The 15,329-nt window shown below is 38.7% G+C and overlaps 1 protein-coding gene across 3 annotated transcripts in view; it reads left to right on the plus strand.

The window, feature by feature from the left end:
* Nucleotides 1-792: 792 nt before the first annotated feature.
* The window catches only part of WNK3 (WNK lysine deficient protein kinase 3), a gene marked incomplete at both ends in the record, with an annotated part of 137,133 nt that continues 122,596 nt past the window's right edge, over nucleotides 793-15,329 (plus strand). For all 3 annotated transcript variants that reach the window (XM_081221803.1, XM_081221804.1, XM_081221805.1), the window contains one exon: nucleotides 793-1,329. In XM_081221803.1, coding sequence (XP_081077929.1) covers nucleotides 793-1,329 — 537 coding nt within the window. The remainder of the gene's footprint in view (nucleotides 1,330-15,329) is intronic.

The following is a 15,329-nucleotide window of genomic DNA, read 5'->3' on the forward strand; positions in this document are numbered from 1 at the left end:
CATACATTTTCTGATACAGCCATTCTACTCTTAGGTACTTTCTCAGGATAAATGAGAGTATATGTCCATGTAAAGATTTGTACACAGATCTTCATAGCAACCTTATTCATAATAGTCCATAAGTGACATTCAACCCAAATGTCATCAAGAGGTGAATAAATAGACAAATTATGATATATCCAGATAATGGACTACTTAGAGGAATTACAAAGGGACAGGAGTGAGAGCTCTTGGTGGAGAAGCATATGTTCATTGTCTTGATTTTGGAGATGGTTTCAGAGGTGTACATCTGTGTCAAAATTTATCAAATTGTACATTTTAAGCACATGTAATTTACTGTATGACAATTATACCTGAGAAAGTTGATTAAAAGAATTTTAAGCCCCTTGGGGGGAAAATATGATGGATAGAAGGGTATGAGAACTAGATTGCTAACCAACGTTCATGCAATATGAAGACTTATTGAGCTATATGCCAAGTAGTCTGCTAAGCACTGAGGACTACAGTGGTAAACAAGATAAGACACAGTCCCTGGAGTCTGCTGGTTGCTAAGATTGGACAGAAAAAAGAGCAAACTTCTTATTAAGAAAAAAGGGATTAAACAGTCAGGTGACTTTTCTCCTTAATGATTTCCTTTGTGGGGTGATTTTAATATATCCTTTTTTCCCCTTCAGGTTGCTATGGAAACATATGACCACATAAAAGGAAGTCTATTCTGATAATTTTGATACCTGAGATGCGACTGGACTGAAGAGTGGAACAGGAAAAATTCTAGTGCCAACCTTAATTACAATGGATACTGATTCAGGTGAGCCAGCTAGCACAGAAGATTCTGAGAAACCTGATGGAGTTTCATTGGAAAACAGAGTTCGTCAGGTTGCAGCAACTTTGACAGTGGAAACTAGACTAAAAGAGAAAAACAGTACCTTCTGTGCTTCTGGAGAAACTATAGAAAGGAAGAGATTCTTTCGAAAGAGTGTTGAGATGACAGAAGATGGCAAAGTTGCTGAATCTTCCTCCAAAGATGAGAGAATAAAGACTGCAACAAATATTCCAAGAGTAGAAAAGCTTCCTACAAATGTGCTACGAGGCAGACAAGAAGTTAAATACGAGCAATGTTCAAAGGGAATGTCAGAATCCTCAAAAGATTGTTTCAAGGAGAAAAATGAAAAGGAAATGGAAGAAGAAGCAGAAATGAAGGCTGTAGCTACTTCTCCTAGTGGCAGATTCCTGAAATTTGACATAGAGCTGGGAAGAGGAGCATTTAAAACAGTATATAAAGGACTGGACACTGAAACATGGGTTGAGGTTGCTTGGTGTGAGCTGCAGGTACGTATACAATCTTCTTGGTTTTAAAAAATTCCAGTTTTAGCTGGCCTGGGCTTCTGAGTGATCCAGTATTAAAATGTATCATGGATTAAAATAAAACGAAGGACTTGTCCCCACATCCCTGAAATTATGCTCCTTTGTTAGATCCTCTTAGGAGCTCACGCCAAACTTTTGTTTTTCCTGTTGTTTTCCCCTCTGTTTTAAAGGGAAAAAGTCTATTCTGCCTTTCTTTGGAGAAATGCTCCTAATTCATTACCCTTAGGAAATTCCCGAAACTCTTAATGTCTCATTTTGAAAACTTTTAGTAAATGTATGCCTTATGAGTTGATTGTTATACTAAATTTTATTTTGTTTTATTTTATTTTATTTTTTATTTTTATTTTTTTGCGGTACACAGGCCTCTCACTGTTGTGGCCTCTCCCGTTGCGGAGCACAGGCTCAGCGGCCATGGCTCACGGGCCCAGCTGCTCCGCGGCATGTGGGATCCTCCCAGACCGGGGCACGAACCCGTGTCCCCTGCATCGGCAGGCAGACTCTCAACCACTGCGCCACCAGGGAAGCCCTATACTAAATATTTGAGAGTGTGATATGTTAGGGATATATGCAGTATGATATTTCCCATCTCTCTTTTTCTTTCAACAAACTTTTGGGGGTTCATATGTTGTTTTTCAGAACAGGGAATGGTTTTCTTGTTTCTTTGAGGGCTTCTAGTAATATAAACTCCTCTCCATGCCTTTGAGTTTACCTCAGAGAGGATCTCTGGAAGAAATAATCACCAGAATCTACTGAGCTTAGTCAACTGGAATGTTGTTTAGGAAGGAGAAGTGAAAGCATCAGAAGAATAGTTGAATTACCTAGATATTTGTTTCCATAATAAATGTTTATATGGTACTTGTAACTAATGAAGGACTAAATGGAGTCAGAACATCATAGAAAGGGTTATAATAGGAATAGTTTCAGACAGATGTAGGTTAAATATAAGGAAAACCTTTGTGACCTCAGCCAGCTCATGGGAAATGGTCAGTGTTCACAAGAGATGCTTAAAATTAAGATTAAATAAAGCCAATCACTAAGTACAGGTTTTTTTGTTGTTCAAATTCCAGTGGTCTCTGTGTGTAGGTGTGTATGTATGTACCATGATTTCACGCCTTCTGAATTTGCTAGAGATTGCCATTTAGATAGGTTGAAATTTAGTCTTGGTCCCTGAATTTCTAGGAAGCCTTTTGTTTCAAAACTTTACTCTGTTTTTTTCTGTTTCTTTAAAAAAACTTTACTCTCCTTTTGTTTCAAAACACTCTGTCAGTGTTTGCTTTGTATGCAGATTCAGGAGACTATTGTCAGAGACTGAGATTCTGTAAGTCTGGGGTGGGATGCAAGACTGCAGTTTTAACAAGCTTTCAAAGTGCTTCGAGTGTAGGAAGTCCCTTGACGACTCTTTGGAATGAAAGTTACCTAGCAGTCAAGCCATTCTAGTAGTTCTTAAAAGATGTGTGCGTGTGCTGTCTGGGGTTTACTTGGTTTTCTTCTTACCCCCTTTTTACCCTTTAAGAATTTTATTTTAAGGTCTGTGTCACAGTAGGAATATTAGATACTGCGAGTAAACAAACATTAAGATCGCCTGAAATTATACTACTTTGAGGATGCTTTAAACATTTCAGTATATATCTTTATGGACTCTTTCTCTTGCATAAATGTATATATGACTGTATGCCACCCCCATGGAATCGTACTATTAGGTTTGAACAAAACTTTTTTTTTAAATTTATCTTGAACATCTTTTCATTACTGGTAATTGTACATTTACATCATTATTTTTAATAGATGCCCTTATAAGTTATTCAATCAGTTCTCTATTGTTGGACTTCTAGATTTTTCTCCGATATTTCACTATTATAACCATGGTTGTGATCAGTATCCTTGCATATATATATATATTGAAAATTATGTAAATTTTAATTTAATCTCTGCATTGTGATTTCAGTAACACTCATCTTTTTTTGGGGTGGGGGCCACAAAATGTAAAATATTTACTATCTGGTCCTTTGTTGTTGTTGCTATTGTCGTTTGTTTTTTTTCTTCCAGTTTTTTTTTTTTTTTTTTTTTTGCGGTACGCGGGCCTCTCACCGTTGTGGCCAATCCCGTTGCGGAGCACAGGCTCCAGACGCTCAGGCTCAGCAGCCATGGCTCACGGGCCCAGCCGCTCCGCAGCATGTGGGATCCTCCCGGACCGGGGCACGAACCCGCGTCCCCTGCATCGGCAGGCAGACTCTCAACCACTGCACCACCAGGGAAGCCCTTTCTTCCAGTTTTATTGAGATATAATTGACATACAACACTGTGTAAGTTTAAGGTGTACAGCATAATGATTTGACTTAAATACATCATGAAATGATTATCACAGTAAGTTTAGTGAACATCGTCTCAAATAGATACAAAATTAAATAGAAAAAAAATATTTTTTCCTTGTGATGAAAAGCCTTAGGATTTACTCCCTTAACAATTTTCATAGATAACATACAGTAATAGTGTTATCTTTAGCATGTTGTACATTACATCTCTAGTACTTATTTATATTATAAATCTTTTGACTGCAGTAACACTCATCTTTTAGTGATACTCTGTTTGTAAATGGGGGAGATAATTTCCGTTCACTTGGTAGTAGGACACGTAGGGAAGGTATGTCAAGTATTTTGCAAATTGTGTACTCTAGCTATGCTAAAGAATGTTTCGGTAAAACTTGAAAATATTTTAGTGGTAGGAACTGCCTAGGGGGATACCTTCTATTATTCACCTGTGGAAAGGTTGAAAGATCCCATAAGATCTTATTACTCCAAGTGTAGTCTCTGGACCAGCAGCATGGACATCACCTGGGAACTTGGAGCTGCAGGTTCCTAGGCCTCATCCCAGACTATTGAATCAGAGCCTACCTCTTAGTAACATCTGCAGGTGATTTGTATGCACAGTAGAGCTTGAAAAGCACTGAAATAAGGGACTAATACCAAGAGCTAGCTGAATCAGAGGAGGAATTCCCTTAATACACCAACATGAGCTTTATATTATATCATATATACTGATTCCTGGCATCCACTCCAGACTTTCTAAATTAGTATCTTCAGGAGGTGAGGCCCAGGAACTTACTTTTTAAAAGAAATTAATTAATTAATTAATTTTGGCTGTGCTGGGTCTTCGTTGCTGCATGCGGGCTCTAGTTGCGGTGAGCAGGGGGGCTACTCTTCCTTGCGGTGTGCGGGCTTCTCATTGCGGTGGATTCTCTTGTTGTAGAGCACAGGCTCTAGGTGTATGGGCTTCAGGAGTTGTGGCTCGTGGGCTCTAGAGTGCAGGCTCAGTAGTTGTGGCACACGGGCTTAGTTGCTCCGTGGCATGTGGGGTCTTCCCGGACCAGGGCTCAAACCCTTGTCCCCTGCATTGGCAAGCGGATTCTTAACCACTGTGCCACCAGGGAAGCCCCAGGAACTTACTTTTATTATTTATTTATTTATATTTTTTATGAAGTTTTATTTTATTATTATTATTTTTTGGTCACACTGTGCAGCTTGAGGGATCTTAGTTCCCCAACCAGGGATTGAACCTGTGGCCCCTGCAGTGGAAGCTCAGAGTCCTAACCACTGGACCACCAGGGAATTCCCTACAGGAACTTACTTTTAAAAGTTCTCCAGGTAATTGGATATATAGCCAGATTTGGGGATCTCTCATGTGGAGCAAATGTTGTAAATTTTAATTTACAAAAATAAAGTACATTTTAATTTATACAAAGAACAGCAATTGCAGTCTTCTATTCTGAAAGGAATGTCGGAATTAGAGGACTTAGTTGATACAATTTTTGGATCTCATGTCACTTTCTGCATATTTGGAATTAGGAAAAACTAACTTATTTAGAATCCCAGAAGGATAAGGGCATCATCTTTTAATTACTTTCCTGTGAGTAGTATGCAGTTTGTAATGTACGATTTCTCATATCTTTTCTGTAAAGTCTTACTCTTTATTATATAATTAAATAATTTTGTTGAAAAACATCCCAGTGAGCAGTTTAAATGTTTAAATTATTCTTGATTCTTTCCCAACCTTTGTTTATATATATGTGTGTGTGTATAATATATAAAATTGGTGTGTCTATACTTTTGTTATCAATTTGACATATATTTTCTATTTATTAACATCATTAAAATATGTAAACTATATTTTATTGCATACACACCACCTCTTAATTTTCTCCCCTGAAATTTGGCAGTTCTTTTCTTTCTTAAAATTTTACTTTTGCATGTTTGATTTGAAATTCACAGCTCAAAAAAAGGTTCTTATACCTTTTTCTCTTGATGGCATTTCCACCTATTGTAGATATTTGAGCCTTGTGTAACAATTCTTAAAAGCCTCATATCCATTTATTTAGAATACATGGACTTTAGGGCAGTGCAAAGAACCAGGAGAGACAGATTTTACTGCTGATATTTGACTTTGAGGATGTTAAAAACAAACAAATCCTTTGATGATGTGGGTCAGATTTAGGATTTGGCCATAAACATTTGCATTTCAACAGTTTGTCATATTTTATGGTTTCTATAATTTGATTTTTTAATGCATTATTGGGAAGAACCTGTTGTTCTTTGTAAAGAACTTGTAAATTACTTGGTAATTGCTTGGTAAATTGGTAATTTATTGTGAGTGAGGGCTGTCAGTCATACATTTTATTTAGAAGGCTTTTAGTTCATGATGTTGAAAGACCTGGTCACATGTCACTAAAAGACCTGTTTAGTAACTTTTAGAAGGAGTCAGTCACAAGAGTTTGTAATAGTTTTCTCCTACACTAACAATGTGAAAATCAACAACACCTTGCTTTTACATATGGAAACACAACCAGTTTTTGCTTTACTTCTGCTAGCATGCTTGTCATTTGTTTTCTTGATGGAACTGAGTTTTCATATAACGCTATTTTCCAATTGAAGGAACATCGTAGATATGTAAAATTTTTTTGTTATTTGACTGTTTCTAAAATGTATTTGAGTGTGCTTGTAATAAGCTTCACTATGGGGTAAATTCTGTGATTGTGTGCTTTTCAAGGTAATTAAACAGGCCTTCTTTAAGTAACATCTAACAACTAGACCTCTAACAAGTCAGCTATAGTCTCTGAACTGAACCAAAATGGCACTGAAAAGAAAGATTAAAAAAAAGACATAGTTGACTGTAGCAAGTTGATGTGTTGAGTGAGCATTCTTATACACTTTGATTATAGTAGTGAATGTATTCCAAGCAATGCAGTAGAAGTAACAGTTTAAAGATCTGTACTTCCATGCCTAAAGTATCTTATCAGAATTGTGGAGGAACTTGTTTCTGTTTTATTTTCATTTATCAAATAAAAACACTTTGGGGAGAAGTATATTTTTAGGCAGATGTACATTTAATTGTGAAATTAGAATTAGATAATAATGTGAAAATAGCTGAATTTCCAATAAAGGAAAAAGTAATTAAAAATATATGCTAGAATTTCTGTTTCTGAATAAATATTGTTGTCTAAAGTATTCACTCTGGGATATTTTTTCCCTTAAAATAGTTTTGTTATGACCTTCTTGGAAGTGATTCCAGATTCTGTTAGAGCTACACAAGAAAATGCTTCATTACATATAAGCACACCCTAAATAGTGTTATTCAGTTTTAATTTCCCACTGTCTTCATCAGACCCAGCCCTCAAAGTGCAATACTCTCATAGGCAAAGAATGATTACATCGAAGGAAGGAGGGATAAAACTTGCTTAACTATGTATGTTCTAGTTGCTTTGTTTAAAAGCTAGTCACATAACTTTATTAAGTATAAACCAAAGACAGATGTTTTCATAAAATGACAAAGGGTGAGAGTGGCAGGAGACAGACTTGGTCTGGGAAATACCATTAATTTCCCCAGTTAGTTCAATGAATTAGTTTTGAGCTAACTATCTGCTTGATAGATAACAAATTGATACATCTAGTTGGATGAATGAATAATTGCACCCCAAAGATGTTCATGTCCTAATCCCTGGAACCTATAAATATGTTACATAACATTGCAAAATGGATTTTGCAGCTACAATTAAACTAAAGACCTTGTGATAGGTAGATTATCCTGGAATATCTGGGTGGGCCCAGTGTAATCACAAGGATCCTTTTTAAAAAAAAATATTCATTTATTTATTTGGCTGCGTTGGGGCTTAGTTGCGGCACGCGGGATCTTTCGTTGCGCTGCGCGGGCTTCTTTCTAGTTGTGATGTGCGGGTTTTTCTCTCTCTAGGTGTGGCGCATGGGCTCCAGGGTGTGCGGGCTCTGTAGTTTGTGGCGCGCAGGCTCCAGGGTGTGTGGGCTCTGTAGTTTGTGGCACACGAGCTCTCTCGTTGATGTGTGCAGGCTCAGTAGTTGTGCTGCACAGGCTTAGTTGTCCTGCAGCATGTGGGAACATCTTAGCTCCCCGACCAGGGATCGAACCTACGTCCCTTGCTTTGGAAGGTGGATTCTTTACCACTGGACCACCAGGGAAGTCCCACAAGGGTCCTTTTGAGAGGAAGGATGGCCATTAGTCAGAAGGAAATCTGACAATGGAAACTGAGGTTGCAGTGATAGGAATGTGGGCAACCTCTAAAAGCTGGGAAAGGCAAGGAAACAGATTCTTCCCTAGAGCGTACAGAAGGAACACAGCCTTGCCAACACCTTGATTTTAGTTGAGAGAGACTCATTTGGATTTTTTTTTTTTTCGGTACATGGGCCTCTCACTGTTGTGGCCTCTCCTGTTGCGGAGCACAGGCTCCGGACTCACAGGCTCAGCAGCCATGGCTCTCGGGCCTAGCCGCTCTGCGGCATGTGGCATCTTCCTGGACTGGGGCACGAACCCGTGTCCCCTGCATCGGCAGGTGGACTCTCAACCAGTGCGCCACCAGGGAAGCCCTCATTTGGATTTTTGATCTCTACAACTGGAAGATAATAAATTTGTGTTGTTTTAAGCCACTAAATTTGTGGTAATTTGTTATAGCAGCAATAGGAAATGAATACAGTACACATAGCTATGATTCATTCATTTGTTCATTCATTCAACAATGTGTACCAGAACTGTGCTGCTAGGGACGTAATGGGGATAAAAATCAGACACAGGCACCATTTTCATAAAGCTTACAGTAGAGGGAGTTTATAGTCAGTAAGAAGAAGGCTTGGAGATTGGAATTAGTGAAAAGATGAAAGGGCTGTTAAATATAGATTTGTTTGAAAGAAATGGTAGGGTTGTGAATAGCAAGCAACATGGATACTACTCCTTTACTACTTAGTTTTCTTTTTTATTTAGAGATAACTTGCTACTAACAGAATAGCAAAGATACTACAGAAGTTCCTGTATGTTCTTCACTCAGTTCTCCCTTATGCTAATATTTTTTTTACAGCTTTATTGGAGTATAATTGCTTCACAATGGTGTGTTAGTTTCTGCTTTATAACAAAGTGAATCAGTTATACATATACATCTGATCCTATATCCCTTCCCTCTTGCGTCTCCCTCCCTCCCACCCTCCCTATCCCACCCCTCCAGGCGGTCACAAAGCACCGAGCTGATCTCCCTGTGCTATGCGGCTGCTTCCGACTAGCTATCTACCTTAACGTTTGGTAGTGTATATATGTCCATGCCTCTCTTTTGCTTTGTCACAGCTTACTCGTCCCCCTCCCCATATCCTCAAGTCCATTCTCAAGTAGGTCTGTGTCTTTATTCCTGTCTTACCCTTGGGTTCTTCATGACATTTTTATTTCTTAAATTCCATATATATGTGTTAGCATACGGTATTTGTCTTTCTCTTTCTGACTTACTTCACTCTGTATGACAGACTCTAGGTCTATCCACCTCATTACAAATAGCTCAATTTCGTTTCTTTTTATGGCTGAGTAATATTCCATTGTATTTATGTGCCACATCTTCTTTATCCATTCATCCATTGAAGGACACTTAGGTTGTTCCCATCTCTGGGCTATTGTGAATAGAGCCGCAATGGACATTTTGGTACATGTCTCTTTTTGAATTATGGTTTTCTCAGGGTATATGCCTAGTAGTGGGATTGCTGGGTCATATGGTAGTTCTATTTGTAGTTTTTTAAGGAACCTCCATACTGTTCTCCATAGTGGCTGTATCAATTCACATTCCCACCAGCAGTGCAAGAGTGTTCCCTTTTCTCCACACCCTCTCCAGCATTTATTGTTTCTAGAGTTTTTGATGATGGCCATTCTGACCGGTGTGAGATGATACAGCATTGTAGTTTTGATTTGCATTTCTCTAATGATTAGTGATGTTGAGCATTCTTTCATGTGTTTGTGGGAAGTCTGTATATCTTCTTTGGAGAAATGTCTATTTAGATCTGCTGCCCATTTTTGGATTGGGCTGTTTGTTTTTTTGCTATTGAGCTGCATGAGCTGCTTATAAATTTTGGAGATTAATCCTTTGTCAGTTGCTTCATTTGCAAATATTTTCTCCCATTCTGAGGGTTGTCTTTTGGTCTTGTTTATGGTTTCCTTTGCTGTGCAAAAGCTTTGAAGTTTCATTAGGTCCCATTTGTTTATTTTTGTTTTTATTTCCATTTCTCTAGGAGGTGGGTCCAAAAGGATCTTGCGTGATTTATGTCATAGAGTGTTCTGCCTAGGTTTACTCTAAGAGTTTGATAGTTTCTGGCCTTACATTTAGGTCTTTTATCCATTTTGAGCTTATTTTTGTGTATGGCGTTAGGGAGTGATCTAATCTCATACTTTTACATATCCCTGTCCAGTTTTCCCAGCACCACTTACTGAAAAGGCTGTCCTTTCTCCACTGGACATTCCTGCCTCCTTTATCAAAGATAAGGTGACGATATGTGCGTGGGTTTATCTCTGGGCTTTCTATCCTGTTCCATTGATCTGTCTTTCTGTTTTTGTGCCAGTACCATACTGTCTTGATTACTGTAGCTTTGTAGTATAGTCTGAAGTCGGGGAGCCTGATTCCTCCAGCTCCGTTTTTCGTTCTTAAGATTGCTTTGGCTATTCGGGGTCTTTTGTGTTTCCATACAAATTGTGAAATTTCTTGTTCTAGTTCTGTGAAAAATGCCAGTGGTAGTTTGATAGGGATTGCATTGAATCTGTAGATTGCTTTGGGTAGTAGAGTCATTTTCACAATGTTGATTCTTCCAATCCAAGAACATGGTATATCTCTCCATCTATTTGTATCATCTTTAACTTCTTTCATTAGTGTCTTATAATTTTCTGCATACAGGTCTTTTGTCTCCTTAGCTAGGATTATTCCTAGATATTTTATTCTTTTTGTTGCAGTGGTAAATGGGAGTGTTTTCTTGATTTCACTTTCAGATTTTTCATCATTAGTATATAGGAATGCCAGAGATTTCTGTGCATTAATTTTGTATCCTGCTACTTTACCAAATTCATTGATTAGCTCTAGTAGTTTTCTGGTAGCATCTTTAGGATTCTCTATGTATAGTATCATGTCATCTGCAAACAGTGACAGCTTTACTTCTTCTTTTCTGATTTGGATTCTTTTATCTCCTTTTCTTCTCTGATTGTTGTGGCTAAAACTTCCAAAACTATGTTGAATAGGAGTGGTGAGAGTGGGCAATCTTGTCTTGTTCCTGATGTTAGTGGAAATGCTTTCAGTTTTTCACCATTGAGGACGATGTTGGCTGTCGGTTTGTCATGTATGGCCTTTATTCTGTTGAGGAAAGTTCCCTCTATGCTACTCTCTGCAGGGTTTTTATCATAAATGGGTGTTGAATTTTGTCAAAAGCTTTCTCTGCATCTATTGAGATGATCATATGGTTTTTCTCCTTCAGTTTGTTAATATGGTGTATCACGTTGATTGATTTGCATATATTGAAGAATCCTTGCATTCCTGGAATAAACCCCACTTGTTCATGGTGTATGATCCTTTTAATGTGCTGTTGGATTCTGTTTGCTAGTATTTTGTTGAGGAGTTTTGCATCTATGTTCATCAGTGATCTTGGCCTGTAGTTTTGTTTCTTTGTGACATCCTTGTCTGGTTTTGGTATCAAGGTTATGGTGGACTCGTAGAATGAGTTTGGGAGTGTTCCTCCCTCTGCTATATTTTGGAAGAGTTTGAGAAGGATAGGTGTTAGCTGTTCTCTAAATGTTTGATAGAATTCGCCGGTGAAGCCATCTGGTCCTGGGCTTTTGTTTGTTGGAATATTTTTAATCACAGTTTCAATTTCAATGCTTGTGATTGGTCTGTTCATATTTTCTATTTCTCCCTGATTCAGTCTTGGCAGGTTGTGCATTTCTAAGAATTTGTCCATTTCTTCCAGGTTGTCCATTTTATTGGCATAGAGTTGCTTGTAGTGATCTCTCATGATCTTTTGTATTTCTGCAGTGTCATTTGTTGCTTCTCCTTTTGCATTTCTAATTCTATTGATTTGAGTCTTCTCTCTTTTTTTCTTGATGAGTCTGGCTAATGGTTTACCAATTTTGTTTATCTTCTCAAAGAACCAGCTTTTAGTTTTATTGATCTTTGCTATCGTTTCCTTCATTTCTTTTTCATTTATTTCTGATATGATTTTTATGATTTCTTTCCTTCCGCTAAATTTGGGGTTTTTTTGTTCTTCTTTCTCTAATTGCTTTAGGTGCAAGGTCAGGTTGTTTATTCGAGATGCTTCCTGTTTCTTAAGGTGGGATTGTACTGCTATAAACTTCCCTCTTAGAACTGCTTTTGCTGCATCCCATAGGTTTTGGTTCGTCGTGTCTCCATTGTCATTTGTTTCTAGGTATTTTTTGATTTCCTCTTTGATTTCTTCAGTGATCTCCTGGTTGTTTAATAATGCATTGTTTAGCCTCCATGTGTCTGTGTTTTTTACAGATCTTTTCCTGTAATTGATATCTAGTCTCATAGCATTGTGGTCGGAAAAGATACTTGATACAATTTCATTTTCTAATATTTACCAAGGCTTGATTTGTGACCTAAGATATGATCTATCCTGGAGCATGTTCCATGAGCACTTGAGAAAAATGTGTATTCTGTTGTTTTTGGATGGAATGTTGTATAAATATCAATTAAGTCCATCTTGTTTAATGTATCATTTAAAGCTTGTGTTTCCTTATTTATTTTCATTTTGCATCATCTGTCCATTGGTGAAAGTGGGGTGTTAAAGTCCCCTACTATGAATGTGTTACTGTCGATTTCCCCTTTTATGGCTGTTAGTATTTGCCTTATGTATTGAGGTGCTCCGATGTTGGGTACATAAATATTTACAATTGTTATATCTTCTTCTTGGATCGATCCCTTTATCATTATGTAGTGTCCTTCTTTGTCTCTTCTAATAGTCTTTATTTTAAAGTCTGTTTTGTGTGATATGAGAAATGCTACTCCAGCTTTCTTTTGGTTTCCATTTGCATGGAATATCTTCTTCCATCCCCTTAGTTTCAGTCTGTATGTGTCTCTAGGTCTGAAGTGGGTCTCTTGTAGACAGCATATATATATATATATATGGGTCTTGTATTTGTATCCATTCAGCCAATCTGTGTCTTTTGGTGGGAGCATTTAGTCCATTTACATTTAAGGTAATTATCGATATGTATGTTCCTATTCCCATTTTCTTAATTGTTTTGGGTTCGTAATTGTAGGTATTTTCCTTCTGTTGTGTTTCTTGCCTAGAGAAGTTCCTTTAGCATTTGTTGTAAAGCTGGTTTGGTGGTGCTGAACTGTCTCAGCTTTTGCTTGTCTGTAAAGGTTTTAATTTCTCCATCAAATCTGAATGAGATCCTTGCTGCGTAGAGTAATCTTGGTTGCAGTTTTTTCTCCTTCATCACTTTAAATATGTCCTGCCACTCCCTTCTGGCTTGTAGAATTTCTGCTGAAAGATCAGTTGTTAACCTGATGGGGATTCCCTTGTGTGTTATTTGTTGTTTTTCCCTTGCTGCTTTTAATATGTTTTCTTTGTGTTTAATTTTTGACAGTTTGATTAATATGTGTCTTGGCGTATTTCTCCTTGGATTTATTCTGTATGGGTCTCTCTGTGCCTCCTGGACTTGATTAACTGTTTCCTTTCCCATATTAGGGAAGTTTTCAACTATAATCTCTTCAAATATTTTCTCAGTCCCTTTCTTTTTCTCTTCTTCTTCTGGAACCCCTATAATTCGAATGTTGGTGTGTTTAATATTGTCCCAGAGGTTTCTGAGACTGTCCTCAGTTCTTTTCATTCTTTTTTCTTTATTTTGCTCTGCATCAGTTATGTCCACTATTTTATCTTCCAGGTCACTTATCCGTTCTTCTGCCTCAGTTATTCTGCTATTGATCCCACCTAGAGTATTTTTTTTGTTGTTGTTGTTGTTGTACGCGGGCCTCTCACTGTTGTGGCCTCTCCCGTTGCGGAGCATAGGCTCTGGATGCGCAGGCTCAGCAGCCATGGCTCACGGGCCCAGCCACTCTGTGGCATGTGTGATCTTCCCAGACTGGGGCACGAACCTGTGTCCTCTGCATCGGCAGGCGGAGTCTCAACCACTGCACCACCAGGGAAGCCCTAGAGTATTTTTAATTTCATTTATTGTGTTGCTCATCGTTGCTTGATTCATCTTTAGTTCTTGTAGGTCCTTGTTAACTATTTCTTGCATTTTTTCTATTCTATTTCCAAGATTTTGGATCATCTTTACTATCATTATTCTGAACTCTTTTTCAGGTAGACTGCCTATTTCCTTTTCATTTGTTAGGTCTGGTGCGTTTTTATCTTGCTCTTTCACCTGCTGTGTGTTTTTCTGTCTTCTCATTTTGCTTATCTTACTGTGTTTGGGGTCTCCTTTTTGCTGGCTGCAGGTTCGTAGTTCCTATTGTTTTTGTTGTCTGTCCCCAGTGGCTAAGTTTGTTTCAGTGGGTTGTGTAGGTTTCCTGTTGGATGGGACTGGTGCCTGTGTTCTGGTGGATGAAGCTCGATCTTGTCTTTCTGGTGGACATGTCCACGTCTGGTGGTGTGTTTTGGGGTGTCTGTGGCCTTATGATGTTTTTAGGCAGCCTCTCTGCTAATGGGTGGGGTTGTGTTCCTGTCTTGCTAGTTGTTTGGCATAGGGTGTCCAGCACTGTAGCTTGCTGGTCGTTGAGTGAAGCTGGGTGCTGGTGTTGAGATGGAGATCTCTGGGAGATTTTCGCTGTTTGATATTATGTGGAGCTGGGAGGTCTCTTGTGGACCAGTGTCCTGAAGTTGGCTTTCCCACCTCAGAGGCACAGCACTGACTCCTGGCTGCAGCAGCAAGAGCCTTTCATCCACACCGCTCAGAATAAAAAGGATAAAAAGTAGAAAGAAAGAATTAATAGAAGAAAAAGAAAGAAAGAAAGAAAGAAGGGAGGGAGGGAGGAAGGAGGGCAGGAAGGAGGGAAGGAAGGAAAAAGGAAAGAAAGAAGGTAAAGTAAAATAAAGTATGATAAAATATAATAAAGTTATTAAAATAAAAAATAATTATTAGGAAACAAAAAAAGAGACGGATAGAACCCTGGGACAAATGGTTGAAGCAAAGCTATACAGACAAAATCTCACACAGAAGCATATACATACACACTCGCAAAAAGAAGAAAAGGGGAAAAAATCATAAGTCTTGCTCTCAAAGTCCACCTCCTCAATTTGGGATGATTCGTTGTCTATTCATGTATTCCACAGATGCAGGGTACATCAAGTTGATTGTGGAGCTTTAATCCGCTTCTTCTGAGGCTGCTGGGAGAGATTTCCCTTTCTCTTCTTTGTTCTCACATCTCCCAGGGCTCAGCTTTGGATTTGGCCCCGCCTCTGCGTGTAGGTTGCCATAGTGCATCTGTTCTTCACTCAGGCAGGACGGGGTTAAAGGAGTAGCCGCTTCGGGGACTCTGGCTCACTCAGGCCGGGGGGAGTGAGGGGTACAGAGTGCGGTGTGAGCCTACGGTGGCAGAGGCTGGCGTGACGTTGCACCAGCCTGAGGCGCGCCGTGCGCTTTCCTGGGGAAGCCGTCCCCGGATCCCGGGACCCCGGCAGTGGCGGATT

This window comes from Mesoplodon bidens, assembly GCF_964165515.1.
Source record: "Mesoplodon bidens genome assembly, chromosome: X".
NCBI classification, from domain to species: domain Eukaryota; kingdom Metazoa; phylum Chordata; class Mammalia; order Artiodactyla; family Ziphiidae; genus Mesoplodon; species Mesoplodon bidens.